Source organism: Patagioenas fasciata, chromosome 2, assembly GCF_037038585.1.
Source record: "Patagioenas fasciata isolate bPatFas1 chromosome 2, bPatFas1.hap1, whole genome shotgun sequence".
Classification (NCBI taxonomy): domain Eukaryota; kingdom Metazoa; phylum Chordata; class Aves; order Columbiformes; family Columbidae; genus Patagioenas; species Patagioenas fasciata.
The window spans coordinates 121,224,331-121,243,627 of record NC_092521.1 but is presented as its reverse complement, the minus strand read 5'-3'; the positions used below and the strand labels follow the sequence as shown (position 1 = coordinate 121,243,627).

Here is a 19,297-nt window from a genome sequence, read left to right as displayed (position 1 = left end):
ATGCAGGACTGCAAGTATGTCTGTCACAGCTGAATTGATTACTATAACTGGGCTAATCTTGTGTATTAGACTTTCTCAGACTTAAGTGCTTTTATATAAAACTGAAAAGTAACTTGCTCTGCATTTTCTCTTCTCTTTCCCTTTGTAGTTCACTGATGTGGTGCAAATTAAGAAAGATTATCTGCTAAATGGCTCTTATTTTAAAGTGGTCCAACTGAACAGTGTGGGAAATTTACAAAGTGTTGTCTTTATATGCTTTTGGGTTTTTGTCCCCTCTGTCCCTTATGAGCAACAAGAATGAAAACATTCTTTGAGAATGCTAGTGTCACATATTGGTGTTTTATAGCAGACTGATTAAATGGGTTGTTCTTGGAATTTGGAGCTCTGTATTCAGTCTGTTGTTACTGTGGATACAGTAATTTGCTCAAGTAGCCACCCGTTCATGCTCTGCCAGTGACTCAACTTGGCTGTGGAATGCTTGTCTCTCCTGCCTCTGCTAGTGATGGTGTCATGGTTTAACCCCTGCAACTAGGACCACAGCAGCTGCTTGCTCACCTCCCTGCCCCCCAAGTGGGATGGGGGAAAAAATAAAAAAGGAAGGGAGAAGCTTGTGGGTTGAGATTAGAACAGTTTAATAAGCCAACAAAAATACTAATAATACAATAATACTAATAAAATAAGTGATACTCAATGCAATTTCTCACAAACTCTGTCTGCACCAAGCGGCCAGTCCTGAAGGAGGGCACCCTGGTCTTGAACGGCCGATCCCAATGAGAGAGAGAAAAAAGGCAGAAAGGCTAAAAGCCAGCTGCAAAATGGCAGAATGGCAAAAGGCTGAGCTAACACCGAGCTGTGAAAGGAACTGAACCATAATGCATCTGAAAACCTAAACTAATGGAACTAACTAGCCTGAAAAGCATGACACTGATGGTAGGGAATATTTCATTGATTGATCTGCATGTCAGTCTAGGTGCTGTCCTGTCTGTGGCCCCTCCTACCAATTTGCACCTGCAGCTGAAAAGCCGAGAAAGTCCTTGGTTTCCCTGACAGCAGGCAAGATATCAGTGAGTTCTTACACTCTTTTCATACCAAATCCCAAACATTGGAAAGCTACTGGAAGAAAATATTGACTTTTATCTTGGGGAAGAAGCAGTGTAATCTCATTATTCTCACAGTAAATCTAAACAAAGGATTGTGCTAGCTGTGAAGGAGAAAAGATTCTAACTGCATGAAGAAAATTAACTCAATTTCAGCTAAACCAGCACAGATGGTCGGTCATTGGGTCAGGTCTAGCCTTTCATGGGTGCATCTGCACCCATTATATTAAATAATAAAGTGTTGGCTACTGGAAGCTACCTATGTTTTTATGTAGATGAAAGAGTAAAGAGAGCAGCCTGAAGTTTAATGAAAGTCTTGGGCACCTCACCCCCACTCAAACATTGCTTTCTTTTTTCCAACCTTCACAGAGTCCATCATGTCATTTTGCTAGCCTCATCCTTTGGGCATGGGAAATCTCAGACGTTCTTCTAAACCATCTGTGTGATAAATAACTATTAATGTTCAATACTGACTCTGTGTGATCTAAAACACAGTTCTGTTTCCCCAAATTCCTTGTTCTTCTGCTTTCTTAACCCCCTGCCTTTAAAATAAAGGTTTTCTCCTATATGAATCAGCTTTTGAACATGTTTAAAAGAAAACGGGCAGAAACATTAATTTGTAAGTAAACTAAATGGAGAAGAATGGAAGATAGTCCGTGAGTTTAGAAAGGCGTGCTGGGGGGAACCCAACACCTCTGTAATACATTTACGTACAGTTAAAGCACTTAATGTTTCTAGCCCTGGATCACTGAGACTTGCAATTATTTTCTTGAATTATCTTCATTTTATGGAATAGGGAATATTCTGCTAAACTGAAATTTAATGAAAGGAGCATGGGGAAATCCTGTGGAAACAGTGACTGTTGAGCTGCTTGAAATGTAAGCATTCCAACTTGCTTTCTGTGTTGGTTCCTTTGTGAAATGCAAATCGAGTTGAGAATGAATGAACACATCTAACCTTCGAGTGTTTCTGTGCTTTGCCTGAGTTGGGGTCCGGAGTCAGGAGTGGTCACATGGGTATGTGCTGAGATCATTAGACTGGGGACACCAGCTGTGCTATTATTAGGGGTTTTAAAGGTCTGTGGCGGATGTTCTTAGGCTCTCTTCCAACCCCCCACATATGGTGCAGTGGAGAACATGGAAAAAGAAACATCTGAAAAACTGTTTTTCCATACAACAAACAGATTCCGTCCCCCACCCCCTGTAACCAGGCAAGATATTTAAAGTTAGCTTGCATGTATCAAAAAACAGTTCGAAGTATCTGAAATATAAGAACGAAAAAAGTGATCATATGATAATAAATACAAGTGTTTTGTTTGAAAAGCAGGACTTGGGGGGGTAGCCAGGACTCAAGTATGTAGGTGCACATGTTCTGCCATTCATGTATTTTTTTTCTATTGTATTTGACCCTGCTGTTTAGACAGGGCCCTTGTTTTATTACTTTCTGTGTATGTATATAATGTAAAGCTGTTCCTGCAAAAAGTTTGAATGTATATGTTGAGACGTAAGATGAGATGTAATACAGAGCAAATAGGTATTTAACAGTGTGGTGATTAAAACCAGTGAACAGAACTACTGCTTGTTATATTGCAGTGATATAGCTTATAGCACAGAGAAAAGCATGTTTTTTCTTTCTTTTTGTCATAGTAGGAAAAAAGTATGTTATATCTTCTTTTGAATGTGTAATCTGTATCCCCTCTGGAAGTTAGTTAACCAGTTTCAATATCCTCAAAATATAAATCACAAGGTGCTTAGTGTTCTATGGACTTCTGATATGCTCTGTGTTGTACAGAAGGGAGGTATCTACCAGGAAGATGTAAGACTGACTAAATGGCAAACTAAAGGTACATGAGGAGTGGAAGAATGTGAACTATTTATAGTTGGTAACAAGTATATTTCTTGTGTTATGAGTTTTTTAACCATGTAAGCATGTTGTTGCTAAGCAGAACAAGGAATGTTTAAACAATTCCCTGTGCATCATTTTTTCCTTTCTGTCATTAAAGTCTGTGGTGGCTTCTGAGCTAAAGCAGCTGAGATGCTGCATGAGTTGCCCTGTGTTAAGCACAAAGGGAAGAAAATGCAACACTTGATAAGTTTTTATATGTCTGTCTTTCAGCTTCCTAACTCTAATCAGACAGCTCTCTCATACAGAGCTTTTAAGTATGATTAAACAGTACCCAAAATAAGTAATCTAATGTGCAGTTCTTGTTGGAGTGCTCATGCTTTTCCTATTTATTTTTCTCTGTCCATGTTCCTTTCTGGATGTTACAGGTACAGACCATACAATTGATCAGAAATCTGAATACTCATTCTCTGTCATTGACGCCAAAAACCCAATGTTGATGGTCTAAAGTGGTGTTGTTGTTGTTTTCATTTTAAGTCAGTGAACTGGGATTTTAGTGAAGTGCTAGGACCCACTTGTAGGTGTATATTTCTGGCAAGAGATACATCTCTAGATCTAGTGTGAATGTGATGTCTCCCCATCCCCAAACTGTTAACCTTTCTACTTTTCAGTCACGGTGGTGTTTTAAACCACTGGAGACCCAGATAGTTATTTGGGCTGTTCACACAATACAGAGTAAAAGAACTAAGTGCCTCCACTTGTTGCAGTGTGGAGAGCCATGAGGTGTGACCCCACAAATCCTTGGTGGTTCATGTGGATGAGTGCTGTTTTATAGCTTATACTCAGTCATTTGAGGGTGCTGCTGCGTGCTTGTACCCAAAGTAAGCTGGTTTATGCACTGAAACCTGAGTGTTGATTACTCACATTGATAGCTGTGGGGAATCAACTGCTACTTGAATAAGATTTTGACAGTCCATATAGTCACATAGCTCCTATGAAAAGAACAGTGTCTCTTGTGTTACTGAGATTACAGTACAAGACCCAGAGAATATTTAAGAGGATTAGTCATGGCGTGTTGTATTAAGCCTGACTGCTTAATCAGAAGGATTTTTCCTGAAGATTATTTTGTTGGCAAAACTGAGAAAATCAAGACTGTGATGAGATCCAGGGGCTTGCTCTGAAGGCTTGGAGCAAGTGAAGTCCTAGTGTGCCAACATGACTGGTTAGTTGGAACATGTTTTTCCTGGGTAAGGGATGAACTGTTGTGTCTGTGTGATGCGAGGAGACTATGGTAAATGTGCTTGTGTTGTTATACTTTCCTTAGTAGGTGGCAGTCCTTTTTTGACTAGAATCCAGTATTTATATAACTTCTTACAGTATCAACAACTTCCTGACTGGAAAATAATTGCCTAGATTAGAGTGGTTGAGTTTTGCACTGAGAGTATTAAGCCCCACTCCGCTCCCCTCCTCCTCCAGTTCTGATTTTAGCAACCTGTCCGATTTTCTGTGCATGAGGTAGGAAGAGTGGAGAAGAGGATTTGATATAAACATGTTTCAGAAATGCATTTTCTCCAGTCGAGGGTGTGCTAGAGGAAGCAGTTGTGCTTAGTAAATCTTAACTTCCAGTATTCTCTGCAATGGCAGTGATGTCATCAGTGATGGTGGTTCACATACCTCCTTTGGCAGAAAATGCTCCCATGCAATGGGTTTAAGCTAAGCAGTTGCTGTTTAGGTTTTAATTTCTCTGTAACTCTAGAATGCTTTCGACATGCAGATTCTCATGTGGGTGTGTATCTTTGTGGGTAGATGGATCAACCCTTGACAGATGAAAATCTCATCCTCTCACTGAACATATGTTCCGAATCTCTCTTGCGAGAATGCACAGGAGCCTACTAGCCAATTTCACTCCTTCTTCAACCTTAATCAATATATTGCAAATAGTGTGGAAATAGTGTGGGAACTGCCATGTTAGGGGCATGTGTGTATTTGCTTTATGAAGGTTCATTTTGCTAATTGAGAGGTTGATGGATTAATGTATACCTCTGCTTCTTGGCTATATTAAAGATGAGCTATGATTTTTTTTTTTTTTCCCTAATATCACCCCCTCCTAAGCTTGACACTTCTTTTTATTGATTTCTTACAATACTGAGCTGCAAGTCAGCAATAAAGAGAAACTTAACTCATGTCCTAAATGAGTGAAGCTCTGAAGGAGCACATCTCCCACTTTCTCTCCCTCCTCCTAGTTTAAAATTAGATCTACTGGCCCAACAGGAAGGGACTTACATTTCTTGCTTGTTTTCCAACTGTCAAGCAAAGCATGTAGTCATGCTGAACAAAGCAGCAGCATTCCTGGATTCTTTTAATGATGTATTCAGAACTCCAGTGCCTCCTGATTTAATGAGTACGGTGAATGTATTCACAACTAACAAGAGCGTGCTCATTAAACAGCAGTAAGTTAACTGTCCTATTCTCTTCTAGCAATCCAATTCATAATTAATGGTGCGATATCTGAATACAACACTGGGCTGTCAAATGGAGAGGTTAGATGTTGTGTGAGTATGCTTGGTTAAGGAGGATTGTTGGAGTATAAGTAATTTAGCTTAGTTTGCTTCACTGATAGGGCTACTTCTCATGGTGGGGGCTTTGTGCTTACAAGTCCCAGTCAACCAACCACAAATTTTAAACCTAAACAGTTGGCCAGAATGTTAATGTAAATTGTCTCTTAGTTTGTAGCTTTCACTTTTGTATTCTACTGTATTATACTGTTGCTGTTTTGTAAATACAAAGTAGCACAGCTGTGCTAACTGGAATTACAAGAGCATAAGGCAGAATTGGACCCTTGTTTGACTTGACTGCTGCATAAACTCAGTCTTACAGTCCTGATGGTTGGGTGGTGGCATTTTAAAATTGAAGAGATCAGTTTAGTGTTTTGGATTGGCAGATGCAAGCTGAACAAAGGGCTATGCTGCCTAGAAGCATACAGGAGCTTCTTGGAATTACTTTCAGTGATGTTGAAATACAAGCAGCAACTGAATGCTTGTGTAAGTTATCTGCCCTCAAAAACACACTTGCCTTATTTTTCATGGAACTATGAGTGAAAGCATGAGTATTGAATATTTGTATTTGCTTTTAATCTGATGTCTGTTCTGAAATGTTTTGGTTTTGATAGTTACAAGCACTATTTAATAACAGATTTGGAGACAGAGGAATGGGCCTGAAGGAGGGATAGCATGTGTACTCTGTCTGCTTTTCCACTGGCAACCCTCCGATACTTTTTGGGGGGTTTTTAGCATAATCAGGATGACACCAAGACAATTATCATTTAAAACCAGCTGACAATCTATTAAGTTTGTGCTGCCTGTCTTTCTTTAACCTGATTTTGGAAAAAAAAGCCACACAGTCCTTAGTACCTGTTTGCCATCTGGAACAGGAGGCTCCCATGTGGGTAGAGGCAGATGTCCCAGTTGTCTGGTGCAGCTTCTGCAGCTGCTGCCTCTTGCCACAGGCTGTACCTGGCTCTGATCTCGGCTCCTCAGCCAGACCCTGCAGGTCCCTGGCATGGGCACCTGTGTAAGTCTATCAAACATATGCTGAATTTTCAAATAATCATTAAAGATTCTTTCTTTCCTCTTTAAGAGCCATTTTCATTCAGATACCGTGAGTAGACATCATTGCTTGTCTTCTGTATCTGTCCTTTCACTTTAATACCAAATGATGAGGTTCCTCTTAAATGTGAACTTACTGCTTTGTTCATGCTGGTGTATGTTGTAAAACCTAAGCATTAATTGTTTGATGTAATTCAAAGGAAGAAAGATTGCATGCTGCAGAATAAGGAAGAACTTGTTCTTTCCTTCTTTAAGCATGACGAGCGAGCCACAGTTGGTTGATTCAAACTGTAAAGCACTTACTTGGGGCATCATGTGGAGAGACACTTGTAGCTATTAGTGTCTTGTGCAGTGAGCACACTGTAGGTAGAGAAAGAGGACTGAGGTGGAGGGGAGGCTTCAGGGTGTCTTTGTTTGGTTTGTTTCAATCCTCAGTAAAACTTTTCCTGTTGATGTCTGCAACAGGTGAATTCAGCGGCATGATCTTTTTGTGTAACTTCTCAATGGAGGTGAGACAGGTGCTATCATAGGGATACCATACACAACTGATGTTTTGTAATCTGTTGCTTTCTACTTCCAGCCCCAGGGTTTTTCTGTCTGTATTAGGCAGATTGGTAAAAGGCCTGAGTGTTTTTCCTCTGTGTCTGTGTTTGGGGGATGGTTGCTGTTTTTGTTTTGTTTTTTCGGTGATGTAGGATTGCCAGGACAGAAATGGACTCTTTGGGGAGCTAGCTGCTTTTCTTTTATTCTTATTTCTGAGGTTGAATTGCTTTAAACTTTTTTTTAATACTAGACAACAAATGTGCATTAGACAAGGAGGAAAGTGGAAACATTTCCTGTGTTACCATGCTCAATCCTATTTTGGCAAGATCATAAATATTTCTAAAAGAATTGAAACTTATTCTTTATTGTGGCTTATAACTTTCTTACAGTAGCCACATAACTTATATTTTTAATATGGTCTACTACTCTGCCCATTCGCTGAGAGAAGAGTATGCTGTTTACTGACTGTGACTGGGTATCTGAAAAGCTGAGACATGTTCCAAATATTCTAGTTCTGAATAATAATTTATCCTGCCTACATACAGTATTTTCAGAGAAACTGCAGGGGAAGGATTTTGTATTTAAGGCATATTTGCTCATGTGGGTGTGAAAGGGTGGTGTAGGGGGTATTCTTCACTGGAAAAATGACCCACAGTTTTCTCTGTAAACTTTCTTGGCCCATCACTTCAGTTTGGATCTTTACAGCCACCCTGCTTAATAACAGTTACTACAAAGGACAAATTTTTGTTACCTTGTGGTAGTAAAGCAACCCTGGTTATTAGTGTAGACAACAACTCCATTCTTCCAACCTATATGTAGATTATTTTTAAAATTACAGTGACCTTTTCCTTTCTGACCCCAAGCTAAGATGGTAGTGAAAATAATATTACAAACTTTTCAAATAAAAAGTTTTAGAAATGCTGAGTTGAAATACCTTGCAGGTCAAGGAAATAAAGAAATTTTGTGCTTCACATGTAGGCTTCTTCTGAGGATGTGGGGTTCTTTTTGTTAATTGTGTTTTTTCCCCATTGCAAATGGACTAACAAAGAATAGATGTGCCAGACTGTAGACTTGAGCAAATTTGAATACTGCTGCAGTGCCACCATGCAGCAGACAGTCTTGAGGACATGCAGCTTGAGTAGGTGGGTGATGTAGGTCATGCAGTACTGGATTGCTTTTATTGGGGTGGCAAAATGTTTTATGGATGGGCAGGAGACACCTAGTTAGTGGATTCAGGCTTTGGAGATCTTATTGTATCAGAAAGGTGACTCTTCATAAAAACAAAACCAAAAAATCTGTGTTTAAGCAGGACCAAATGACTGTTTGTTTGTTGCTTATAAGAGGCCTGTGTTCATATTTTGCAAACCTGGGGTAATGCTCAGGTGTTATTTACTGTTCTCCCTTTCGTTGGTATCTTTTTGTCTTCCGATCCTTCAGGAGCAGAGCTGATAGCACTTCTATGAGAATTTAATCTCACTGCATGTACTGCAAGTATCTTAAGTAAAATGTGCTTGGGAATTTGTAATTGTTTTTTGGTTTTGTAAATAGAAAAAAAAAAAAAGAAGAGGAGGCATTCAGTAACGGCTTACCTAGATACTGCTCAACAGAACATCTTGACAGAAGCTACTTTTTGCCTGTGAAAGTCAGATGAATACTTGATGAATCCTGTATTTAACAACAAATCAATTATTTAAATTGGAATGGAGTAGAATGCCTTGAAGGTCCGAGGTGTACTGATCTGGCAATTCACATCCACAGTTGCATACAAAGCAATGTCTTGAGTTTCATAATAAACTTTGCTAAATAATAAACTAACGCAAATCTATACAAGGTTTACTAGGCAGTCAGCTGTAGAGTTAAATCCTCATTTATCTCACTGAATATTAAACAGTGACTGAGTCTGGCAAAGGATAAATAATCTTACTGTCAGTTCATTTTTGATTACAGCCTGAGCAAACCTTGCTGCTAAAGATGCATATGCAAGACAGATGGAAGATGGCAATTACATGGACTCACTGAGAAATCTAAAAGAAAAATGTTGGTTGAAAAAATCTTAATTCTCAGAAAAAGTAAATTTTAAAATTGAAAAATTAATGAAAACAAAAAATGGATTTTCACAAGATACTTTAAATGCAGTGATTTCAGGGAAATACCTGTGGAAATTCCAACTTGTACACAAAGAGTATTAACAGGAAAGCTTTCTTAGTTCTGCATGTTGGTGAAAAGAAACATTTTTTTCTTTAAAATTTTAGCCTTTAAAAGAGTATTTTATTCCATTGCCTCACTGCTACATTCTGTATTTGCATGTTGCTGTGAATGTTGCTCCTGGATTGTTTTTAACAGATACTGATTGTTAAGGGCCTACAGCTGTATTTCTTTCCTTTTCTTTTTCTTTTTTGTACTTTTTGGGATGAAAGGGAAACTTCTAAAAATTATTTTTCTGCATCTCTGCCTTTTGAAATTTCAAGGTATCGGAAAAAATGTATCTCCTTAACAGTGGAACGAATTGATATAAATAACATGGGAATGGGAAGATGCATTCTTTGAAACAGGACAGGTGCAGTACTTTTCTCAGTGAAAAGTACTATGTGAAATATTTTCATTCGTTATTACATTAAATCTTGCTACTTCACTATCAGGCTCAAATTTAATTTCTTCTATTGCAGGTGTTTTTGTTCAAGCTTAAGACAAAGCATAGAAGTACACATGGGAATATAATTGCATTTGCGAATGTAAATCACCTCATCAAGTCCACCGTTCACCATATGGTGAATTTCAGTCTTCTGTAATCACAGCCTGATACTCATAACGGTTCTTGCACTTTAACTTAAAAGTCCGTGAGTCAGGACTGTTGTGAAGCAGGAAAACAGTGGTGTGAAAAGGCACTGGGAGTATCTGCAGCTCCACTGATGAAGTACATGACTGTTTATGTATCTTAAAGGCTGGATGTTATCCAGGCATACAGTTATGCTCAGTCTTGAACTGAAAAATAACAAGATGATTGAGTGCAAATCAATCTGAAAACATGCACAAGTGTAAAGGATTCATGTAGGAAGGAAACAGTCCAAAATGAGAAATCTTCTTTTGATCAGAGTTGGGTTGTCAGAATCGAAAAGCTTGTTACAACAGGCAGCACTGTAAATAACCATCAATGTAGGTGTGAGCCTTTTGAATAATCACAGTTTTGAATAAATACGGTTTAAAAAAATCTACAGTTAGACTTGAGTGGGAAAGTAACTTCTAATATGCAAGATCAGATGAGAAATGCTTAAAATTGCATTATCCTTTATTTTGTCTGAAGGAGCATCTGTTTTTGGAGAAGTTTTGCAGGGAGGCAGTCACATTTCATATCTACAAAGATTCAAAAGCTTGTCATTGGTACAAACTTACCCTTGGAAGACAATGTTTACACATCCTTTGTTTTGACAGTGAGTTGGATCAGTCCACTAAGGGAATTGCTACTGGGAGAACAGGTGGCTGCAACTACAAACTCATTCTGCATGTGAGGGGACAGGAGGCTGCCTGAGAAGAGCTGTTGTGATCTGCCTTGGAGGAGAAATTAAGAAGGAAAATGGCACAATAGTTTTTTTGAGGAATGTTAAATTATTTGCAAATTCTTAGAACTCAGAGTTTGCTGAGATGACAGCACATACACTATATAAAAATGCCATTTTGAGGAGGGCAAAGTTTGTGACTGGCTTTTCTTTGGAAAATAATTTCGGCAAAATGGGGTTTAATTTGTGGGAGCGCTTGCATGATTGCCAGATGAGGTCATAGCTTTGTTTCCTCATCAGTGTTTCAAGATTTGCAGCAGAAAGCCTTAGTCTTTGAAATGTATGCAGTTTAAAATACTGCTTGCTTATGATCTGTAGAAAAATCTTACTAGTTTTGTAAGACTCTGGAAAAAAATTATTAGTGTTTTCATGATGGTATGCATTTCCCAGTTTGCTTTCTATGGGATGTTAGCAAATCTTTTAAACATCTCTTCTGTCCAGAGGATGATTGCATATACTTGTCTATGCTGCTCTGTGCTGAAACTAAAAATTTTTTACTTGATTAAGAATGTAGATATTGTAAAATGCACTGGAAAGATAAAAGTTTTAATGCAGCAGACTGGAGAGGAGTGGTCTGACTCTTTCTCTTTGACTCAGTTTGGTAGTTTGTGTAACTGGTCTGCCAAGAGAGGGCGAGTAAACTTGTGCGTGAGCCAGAGCTACAATTGCATTCAAATGACCTTACAGCATCAAGAACTGTTCATGTGGGAGAAACACAAATAGAAGTGACACTTAAAGTGAGCCTGCTAGCCAAATGGTGAAATTCTGGAGGGGAAAAGGAGGCCCAGGAAAGGAAGAATGCTTTGCAGATGATCAGGAGCAAAGAGAGTTGAAAACCAGGTACAACAATGGCTGCTGCGGAGCTGTAATCTCTCAATACTGTTTGTCTCTCTTAGAGCTTAACTTTGAATGTAGTATGTATGTAGTGTGTGTGCAGAGGCATTGCTGGCTGTGTTTTAAATTAATGCAGACAAAGGAGGGGAACATGGTAAATGCTGCTTTAGTACTTTTCAGATTCCCTTACTCTGCAGTTTAGTTGAATGCTGTTTTTCAACTGTTGCACGCATAACGCTGCCTGGGATTTCTCAAATAATGCTGAGCTGCTGTTGTGTTGTCAGATACAGGTTTTGTTCCAGTGGGGCAGGGGGAAAGACTTACGCTTTGCCTTGTGCAAAAGTAGAACATCGACAGTGCACTATGCTTGAATGGGTCAAGGATCACTGTTTATTGTGACAGCTTCCTCCCTCCTTCACTACCTTACGATCTGAAGTTAGTCCGAGTAAACTGCCATGTTATTTAAAATGCTACAACCACAAGCTCTGTGTGTGTGTGTTTGTTTTCTTAGAATAAAACATAAGGAATCTGAGTCAGCTGATATTTTTAAGGTTACAGATTAAACTGCTTTGAGCATCAGGTATTTTAAGTTGTGATATCGTTATTAAACAAGTCTTGTGATGGGGCAGGCACATCAGTACAAGCTGAAATACTTGCACAGTCTTGCAGGCTTTTGGCTGCAAGGAAATTTCAGTTATTTGGGATACTTACATTGTCTTATTCATAGGACAATTCATTTGTCACTGATTTTTGTTCACAATCCTGGAGTATCAGAGGCAGGAAAAAAGTTATTAATCTTTATATATGTTGATAGATCCTTTGTAAACTTGAAGCCTACTTAGTGAAATATGCTGTTGGTGATGGCTGTCTAGCTGGTATCATGGGCTTCATTTTGTTGTTAAAATGGAAATTCCTACAATATAAAGATCTTAGACATGGGTGTTGCCTTTGAAACACAAGATAAGTTGTGCTGGGGATGTCATTGTTGTATTAAGCTCATTTTCTGGATATGATTTGAGTTTGCTTTTCTTACTGTATTTTATTTTAAATTTCTGGTTTCAAATTTACAAAGAAAATGGGTGAATATTAATGCATGAATTTTGATGATATGAACTATTTTCTCTGTATAAGTTCTTTAAGAATAATTTTTTAAAATCTTGATGTCTCTGAAATACTAGATTGCTTGTGTTCTGGTGGCTGGAAGGTGGGAAGGGTATTTAGATCTCCCTCAGCACTGTTACTGTGAATTTGTTTGCTTACCAGTTAATCAAATGAGGAACAACTCTTTATAACTTACTAATTTGTTTTACTACTCCATAACTTGGCTGTGTCTAAATACTGCTAAAAGAATGTGTACAGTTAGTGAATTTGTAAAAAAAATTTCAACTGCTTCTAATGAAGTTAAAACAAGAAATCGAGTTTAGCTTTATTTTTCACATGTTCTTTGTTAGACCACCTGTTTTATCTCAGAGCTAAAATAGTTTTAGCTTTTTAGCTTTGGAACAACAGCCATACTAGCTGGTTTTTACTCTTTGGTAGGCTTGAAGGAAGCTGACATTTCTTAATCAAAAGCTTTACATTTTATAACTTTATAAAAACGCGTTGGACTGGCACTACCTGCAATACCTAAAATCCTTAACGCTCTCAAAAATCTCAGTGCTACAGCTGGTTTTAGACTATTGGAGGAGGAAAGCAAATAGATAGAAACTGGATGTTTTTGTGGAGTTGTTAGCATCTGTAACACGACTTTGCAAATTATGGGACCGTAATTGTAGCTGGACAGAGATGGAGTTCATATCAGGCAGAAAGAATACCCTTCTTGTTAGCTCTTTTTACTCTCCTCCTCTGTTTTTACTAGTTCAGGTAGGATCACATTGCAACCAAATGGCACTTAAATTCTAGTAGAAGCCCTTGTCCATAGGGATTAGACTAAAAAATCTGAAGTGTTCTTGAGTGAAATACTTCTGAAGGGTTTTTCTTGTTCATTTTGACATGGCACACTTTTTCCTCTTCTTTATCAGGGGGTAAAACAGTTGTTTAGAACATAAAGGTAAAGTGAAAACAAGGAGTTTGTATTCTCCCTATTTACTTATCCACACTTCTTGTTTCTTTTTGCTACATCTTCTTCCAGTGAGGCACTTATATTAATCACAGAGTGGCTCGAAATGTATCACTGCTTTTTAAAATTATCTTTAGCATACAGAGGAATACCCGCCTTGCACAGGTATTGAGCAATTTTCAGTTATTATGAAGTTTTTTTTGAAGGAACATGTTAAAATCAGATACGTTTTCAAGAGACTTATTTCTTGTTATCACCCTCCCCCTGTTGAGTATCCCAGGTGTTGCTATTTAATGTAGTTACTTTTGTGGCATGGACTGTATGGAAATCAGTTTTCTGGTGAACCTTGTCCCAAAACACAGCATTAACACAGACTCTTGAGAAGAAAAGTTCGAGGCAGAGGAAAATATGTGAAAGGTGCTCTTAGAAACTGCCCTGTAGTCAGGGGGTCTTGTTCAGAGAGCAGTCTGGTGTGAAGGGAGCTTGGATAAAAGCAAAGGGGAGGTCTGTTCTAAAACTAGCAGTCTTTGCAGACTAGCAACAAGACAGAATAATTTAAGATGAAGTCTTGCAGCAGAACTGAAAGTATTTGGACCAATTTATAATACATTTACCAGCCTTCCTAATTAGGATTTTAGTTGGAATTATTCTGAGACAACTAGTTTCAAGGAGGAAATAGATGGCCTTTTTAGAGCAGTACACCTTGCCTTCATATCATCGCTAGGCATTGTGAGGCTGTACAGGAATTCCTGGAAAAACCTGAGGATTAGAAGTGATAGGAAGGTATTTCACCTTGTGGTTTCCAGATTGTTAGATTTTTAAACACTGTAACTATTGCCTCAGTGACTGTGGTACTGTTCCCTTTGATCCAACCTCATTCTGAAATCCTTTTGCTCTGAAAGAGATCGAACATGCTTCCTGATGTCATTTAACTTCACATGTATGAGATTTCGTTAGAGAGCTGCAACTGAAGTTGTAAAATGTAGCTGGCAAAGAAGCATTCAATACGGGAGATGCAGAAGGAATAGCTGCCTAGTTAGGCTCTAAAAATCATGTGAACTTTAAGCCACTCAAAAGCTTGATTTAGTGGAAGACTGGCCTGAGAGGCTTAATATAGATAGCTCGGATATCATGTGGAAACTCTAATTTAGGCATATTGATATAAGAGACCTTGGGCTTATTTTTGTTTGTTGCTGGCCGGATTGCTTGCTTTCCTCCCTTAACCCCGCTCTGTATTGCCAGGATGCACAGTACACTGGCAGTTGTTACTGTACAGCTACACCTAACTGTACCAGGGAGAGTGAAGGAAAATCATCCTTCCAATACTGGCACTTGTTCTGCTTTAGCCAGTTTCCAGTGGAGTCTTCGTTAAACTTGTCTGGTTTGGAACTGCTCCTGGTAACACTGGCTGGGAAGGTAAAAGAGGTGGTGGCTCTGGTCAGGATATCCTTCTGCTTGCTGAGAAGCATTAGTGACTTTTGAACCTGGGTTTTCCTTTTCTTCCCAAAAGTGAAGGTCTCAAAGTGCTGAAAGAGACAACTGATGTGGTAAGGAAAATGTTTGTCTCAAAGTTGAGAGGAAAGCAGGTAAGTTAATTCAGATGGATTACTCTCTCAGTGCCCTCCTTCCAATGTAAAACAAAATAAAATAAAGCAAACTTAAACTTAAGTGTTTATCTTGAAATAGCAAAGTCTTTAGTTCAGGCAAATTATTTGCTTTTCTCTGCCTTTTAAAGAAAGATGCAAGTTCACTGGGATTTCTACTCTTTTTCCATTTTCTTTTTTTTCGGAAGTTGTGCCTAGGAACCAGTTTATTTGTATGTTTCCCAATACTGTACATTCAAATTATGGTTACTACATCAACAGTGCAGTAATTTTTAAATTGGTTCAGAAAACTACTTGTTTCTGGCACGATCATTAACATAACATCAGTAGGAAGGTCCCCGTGTAACTGATGTTATTTGCCCTCTGAGGAAAGTGTCATGGGAAAAACAAATGGACAAATGGATTTGCTATGTTTACAGTAGCCATGGAAAGTCCTGCATTGCTAAAATCTACCTTCAGCTCAGGAAAAAAACCCACCCACACTCTAAATCTTAAAAAAAATGGCTGCTTTAAAATATCACTTCAACTCTGCACAGGGATTTATTTGAGGTAAAAAGTCTTACTGCTGTCCTGGAAGTATCTGAGGATTTTCACTGTACAAGAAAAAATGCTTTTGAAGCATGTGTTCTAAGCCTGGAGTAGGTGGTGTTGCTATCACTCCCAGGCTTAAAATTACAGCCCTTAATGCAATCACAGTTTTTATCATGTAACTGTACTTATGGATCTATAACTTCATAACCAGAGATTCAGTTTGGGAGGTATCATTATGAAAGCTACTGTTGTCTTCCATGTGAAGAATTAAAATACCTCAGCATCCTTACAGAAGCAGAGATGGAGTAGATAGGATACCTTCATGTTTAAAAACTTTACAAGTTAATAGTGAATGTTTCACTACTTGAATTCTCTGTGAACAGTGCTAATTTCTGTGAACCTTATAGAATAATGCTGGCAATAAGAGTCAGATGAAGACTTTGTGATGGGTTGCAGAGTTTTTGCTGTAATGACACAAGAACTCTGTTTCATCCATTTTGAGTAAGGAACAATACTGTCCTCTGATAGCAGTCTGATGGTGGAAGTTGCAGAAGTTTGTGGTCTATGCAGGGAGGATTGATTTGTATATGAGATTTCAAAGTCTTACTAAATTTTTCTGCATCTTTCTGAGACATGTCAAGTTCCTTTAGAGTTAAAACATCTCAAATACAGACGCTATGAGTCGAGATGATTTTTTAAAAATGTCTTGAAAGTTTTGGATGGCACTTAAGCATAGTTATACAATGCAGAATGCTGTATTGACAAGAAGCATCCTGTCCTATTTTTGTTACATTTGCATTTATCATAGCTTAAAGGTAGTTAGAACCTATCATTATAAGACTAACTTTGAAGGGGGGGAGACGGAAATATTTATATTTTGTCTGTATTGAACAATATCGCATTGCTTTGCTACTGACAAGAAATCAACATCTCAAGTTTTTGAGTGAACATCTCTGAAGAACAGTCTCAACTTCTATGATTTATTTTTATTAGAAGTAGGTTTTGTTCCAGCTACTTTCCAAAATGCAAACCAAATATTTTCATGTACGACTCTTTTGAACACCAGACCAATCCCTTATTCATTAAATTCTTGCTGTTAAACTGGAGAACTTGGTTCTAGAGATAGAAAGGAGAACAATCAACTCAGTATTTTTGGTGTTAAAACACTCTTTCATTGAATGAAGTGCTGTCAAGATTGCTCTGCTTTATCAAGGTTTGATGGAAACATGCCCTGCCCACCTTTTTGAGACTCTAACTGGCCTTTAGTTCTGTAGCTCTGAGCCTTGGATAATGGAGTATCTCACGTGCATTTTTCCTGTAGGGATGGTAGCATGCAATGAAGGAACAGCATCCACACAAAAGTGACCTGGGCAAGTCTTTTAATTCCTCTGTCTGTTTAATTACTGTAACTTTGAGTGTTGAGAGCATTGTATTTGCCTATAAAATGTCACGTACGTTACTGCATGTTGCTTATAAAGACTTCCAGAGAAACAATCATGGAAGACTGCTGAAATGCAAACTAAGTATACTTCAGATTATTACTGTCTTTCTGGCATATTCAGATTTTACAGTCAGTGTTGCTTATAGTACAAAAAAAATTACATTTTCAATCCAATTTTTTGAGATTGCTTGTAAACTATCTGTCAATTGGTGGGGGGTGGGGGGGAAATACATATTCTCTGTGTAATGGGCATGCAGTAAGGGCTTCCCTAACTTGATCAACTGTTCTTTTGTCTGCCTCTTTAGTCTCTCTTGGCATCAGACTGAGCTGTGGGGCTGTTACTAGGTCTTCAGAAATGTTTTCCACTGATAATGTACATGTCTTGTAGTTGAGAAGCTATTTTTAGCAGTCTGGTTAGACTGTTAGAGTCACTGGGGGACAGAGTCCTGGTGGAGAGCTGTAAAAGGGAGGTGCCAATGGTTTGGAATGGGAAGGAAGGGGGAAAAAGGATACCTTTCATTCCCAACTGTTTTGCCTATTTCTGACTGTTGTTACTTCCTGGTAATTTGTAAAGAAAAGGCACATTTCTCAGGATTGTTAGCTTGTGTTCAGCTAGGAATAATCTTTGCGTTATGGAGGAAAAATTGGTGGAACTGCATGGAGGAATTTCCTTTTTCACTGTGGTGATGTTCAAAGGCTACCTGGATCTCAACAAATGGACACCTTTAGTTAGAGTGAATCTGAGAAATGCTGCTCTTCACTATGCGTTAGTGGAATGGCTCTGACCTGGGGCAGTTTGGATGAAGTGGGAGTTATATTAATTTGTACACTTGCTTATATACAAAACTTTTTTCCCTATTGCACGGTAACCAGGGAAGAGTGATGCAGGTAACAATGCCACTGAAAAAAGAAATTGTTATAAATTGTGGAATCTTTAATTTGACCATTGTACTCAGCTACAGCTAGCTTTATAATATTTAGTTTTTTATATTTTAAAAAAAATAAGAGCTTCAATTTGATCTGTTTTATTCACAGAACAGTTGTACAAAAAGACAGCTGAGGTTAAAAAAAAAACAAAACAAACATAAGAGGGGCTGCTGTTTTAAGTGATTGTGTGCTACATTATGAACTTGGATCAAGAAAGCTGCGGTTTTTTCCTGATGGCAAAATAACTAGTGAGACTCCCCTAAATACATTGTTATGCTTTCCCTGCTCCTTCCTTCCAACACTTTATTTTTAACATGTGTTTTGTTTCAGTGCTAAAGTCAAAGGTCCCGTTAGTGTTTGTCTCTATGTGCCTGGCTGAGTGAATGTGGTTTTCTTCACTTCCATGTTTATCTTTGCAAATAAAATCTGCAGGTAGGAAATTTAAAATGGAATTCAAAACTGTTTGAGACTTCTCTAAATGACATACCTGGGAACACTGCCACATAACAGAAACATTTCAGTGATGTGTATTTCATTGCTGTGGGGACACCAAAGATAAAGTAAGGTGTAGACTGTCTGATTTGCTCCAGCATTTCATAAAATAACTTTCCATGCAATCGAAGGTTTGCAGGCATGTTGAAGTGAAAGATTAGACCTCTCTCTTTTTACTCTTTACTCTTAGGTTTTATATGTTCTGTCATACTATCTCTTGATGTTGGGGTAGTGTTGTCTACCTGATAGAGGTGTATGTTTTGTGGGTTGTGTTGTTTTGTTTTTTTTTTTCCCCTTTTCTCTTAATTGAAATTATCTTTTGTAAAGTATATCTTTTTCTTCCCTCCAGCCAGTCTGAATCAGTTCAAGCTGAATCTCATCTTTCTGCATTTTGACTGGTGGATGTTGGTCCTGCTGAGACCATTGTATGGTGGCTGACTTTTGTGCAACATGTGCAGTCTTGCAGATTTTATTTGGCTTAATTTGGTGGTATAACTTTGCCTATGTAGGATGTTTTGCTATAGGAAATTTTTGCATATGGCACTTCAACTTTGTCAGGTCAGATATTTTCTGCCCACTGTTATGTGTGTCATGTAGAACGTGTGATGTATTCTGGGTAAGTTGCAAACTTGGTAAGCTAAAGTTCAGTTTCATTTTTACAACTGTTTGCAATTTGTCTGAAAAACAGTGACCCATAGCAGTTAAAACCTGGTGGCTATGGTGGTGCCCTTTGTCCTGTAGTGAGGGGCACTCATGGTGAATGCAAAC

At 38.3% G+C, this 19,297-nt stretch overlaps 1 protein-coding gene across 5 annotated transcripts in view; it reads left to right on the top strand.

Annotated features, from left to right (window-relative positions):
* LOC136098503 (trafficking kinesin-binding protein 1) overlaps positions 1-19,297 on the top strand; it is a 132,766-nt gene that overhangs the window by 12,717 nt on the left and 100,752 nt on the right. Inside the window, exon 1 of one of the 5 annotated variants that reach the window (XM_065831975.2) lies at positions 11,354-11,481. The exons of 1 other annotated variant lie outside the window; for it this stretch is intronic. In XM_065831975.2, coding sequence (XP_065688047.1) covers positions 11,396-11,481 — 86 coding nt within the window. In that variant the 5' untranslated portion in view covers positions 11,354-11,395. Of the gene's footprint in view, positions 1-11,353; positions 11,482-19,297 lie in introns of those variants that run through there. 3 more of the 5 variants (XM_065831976.2, XM_071804858.1, XM_071804859.1) reach the window with 3 other exon arrangements.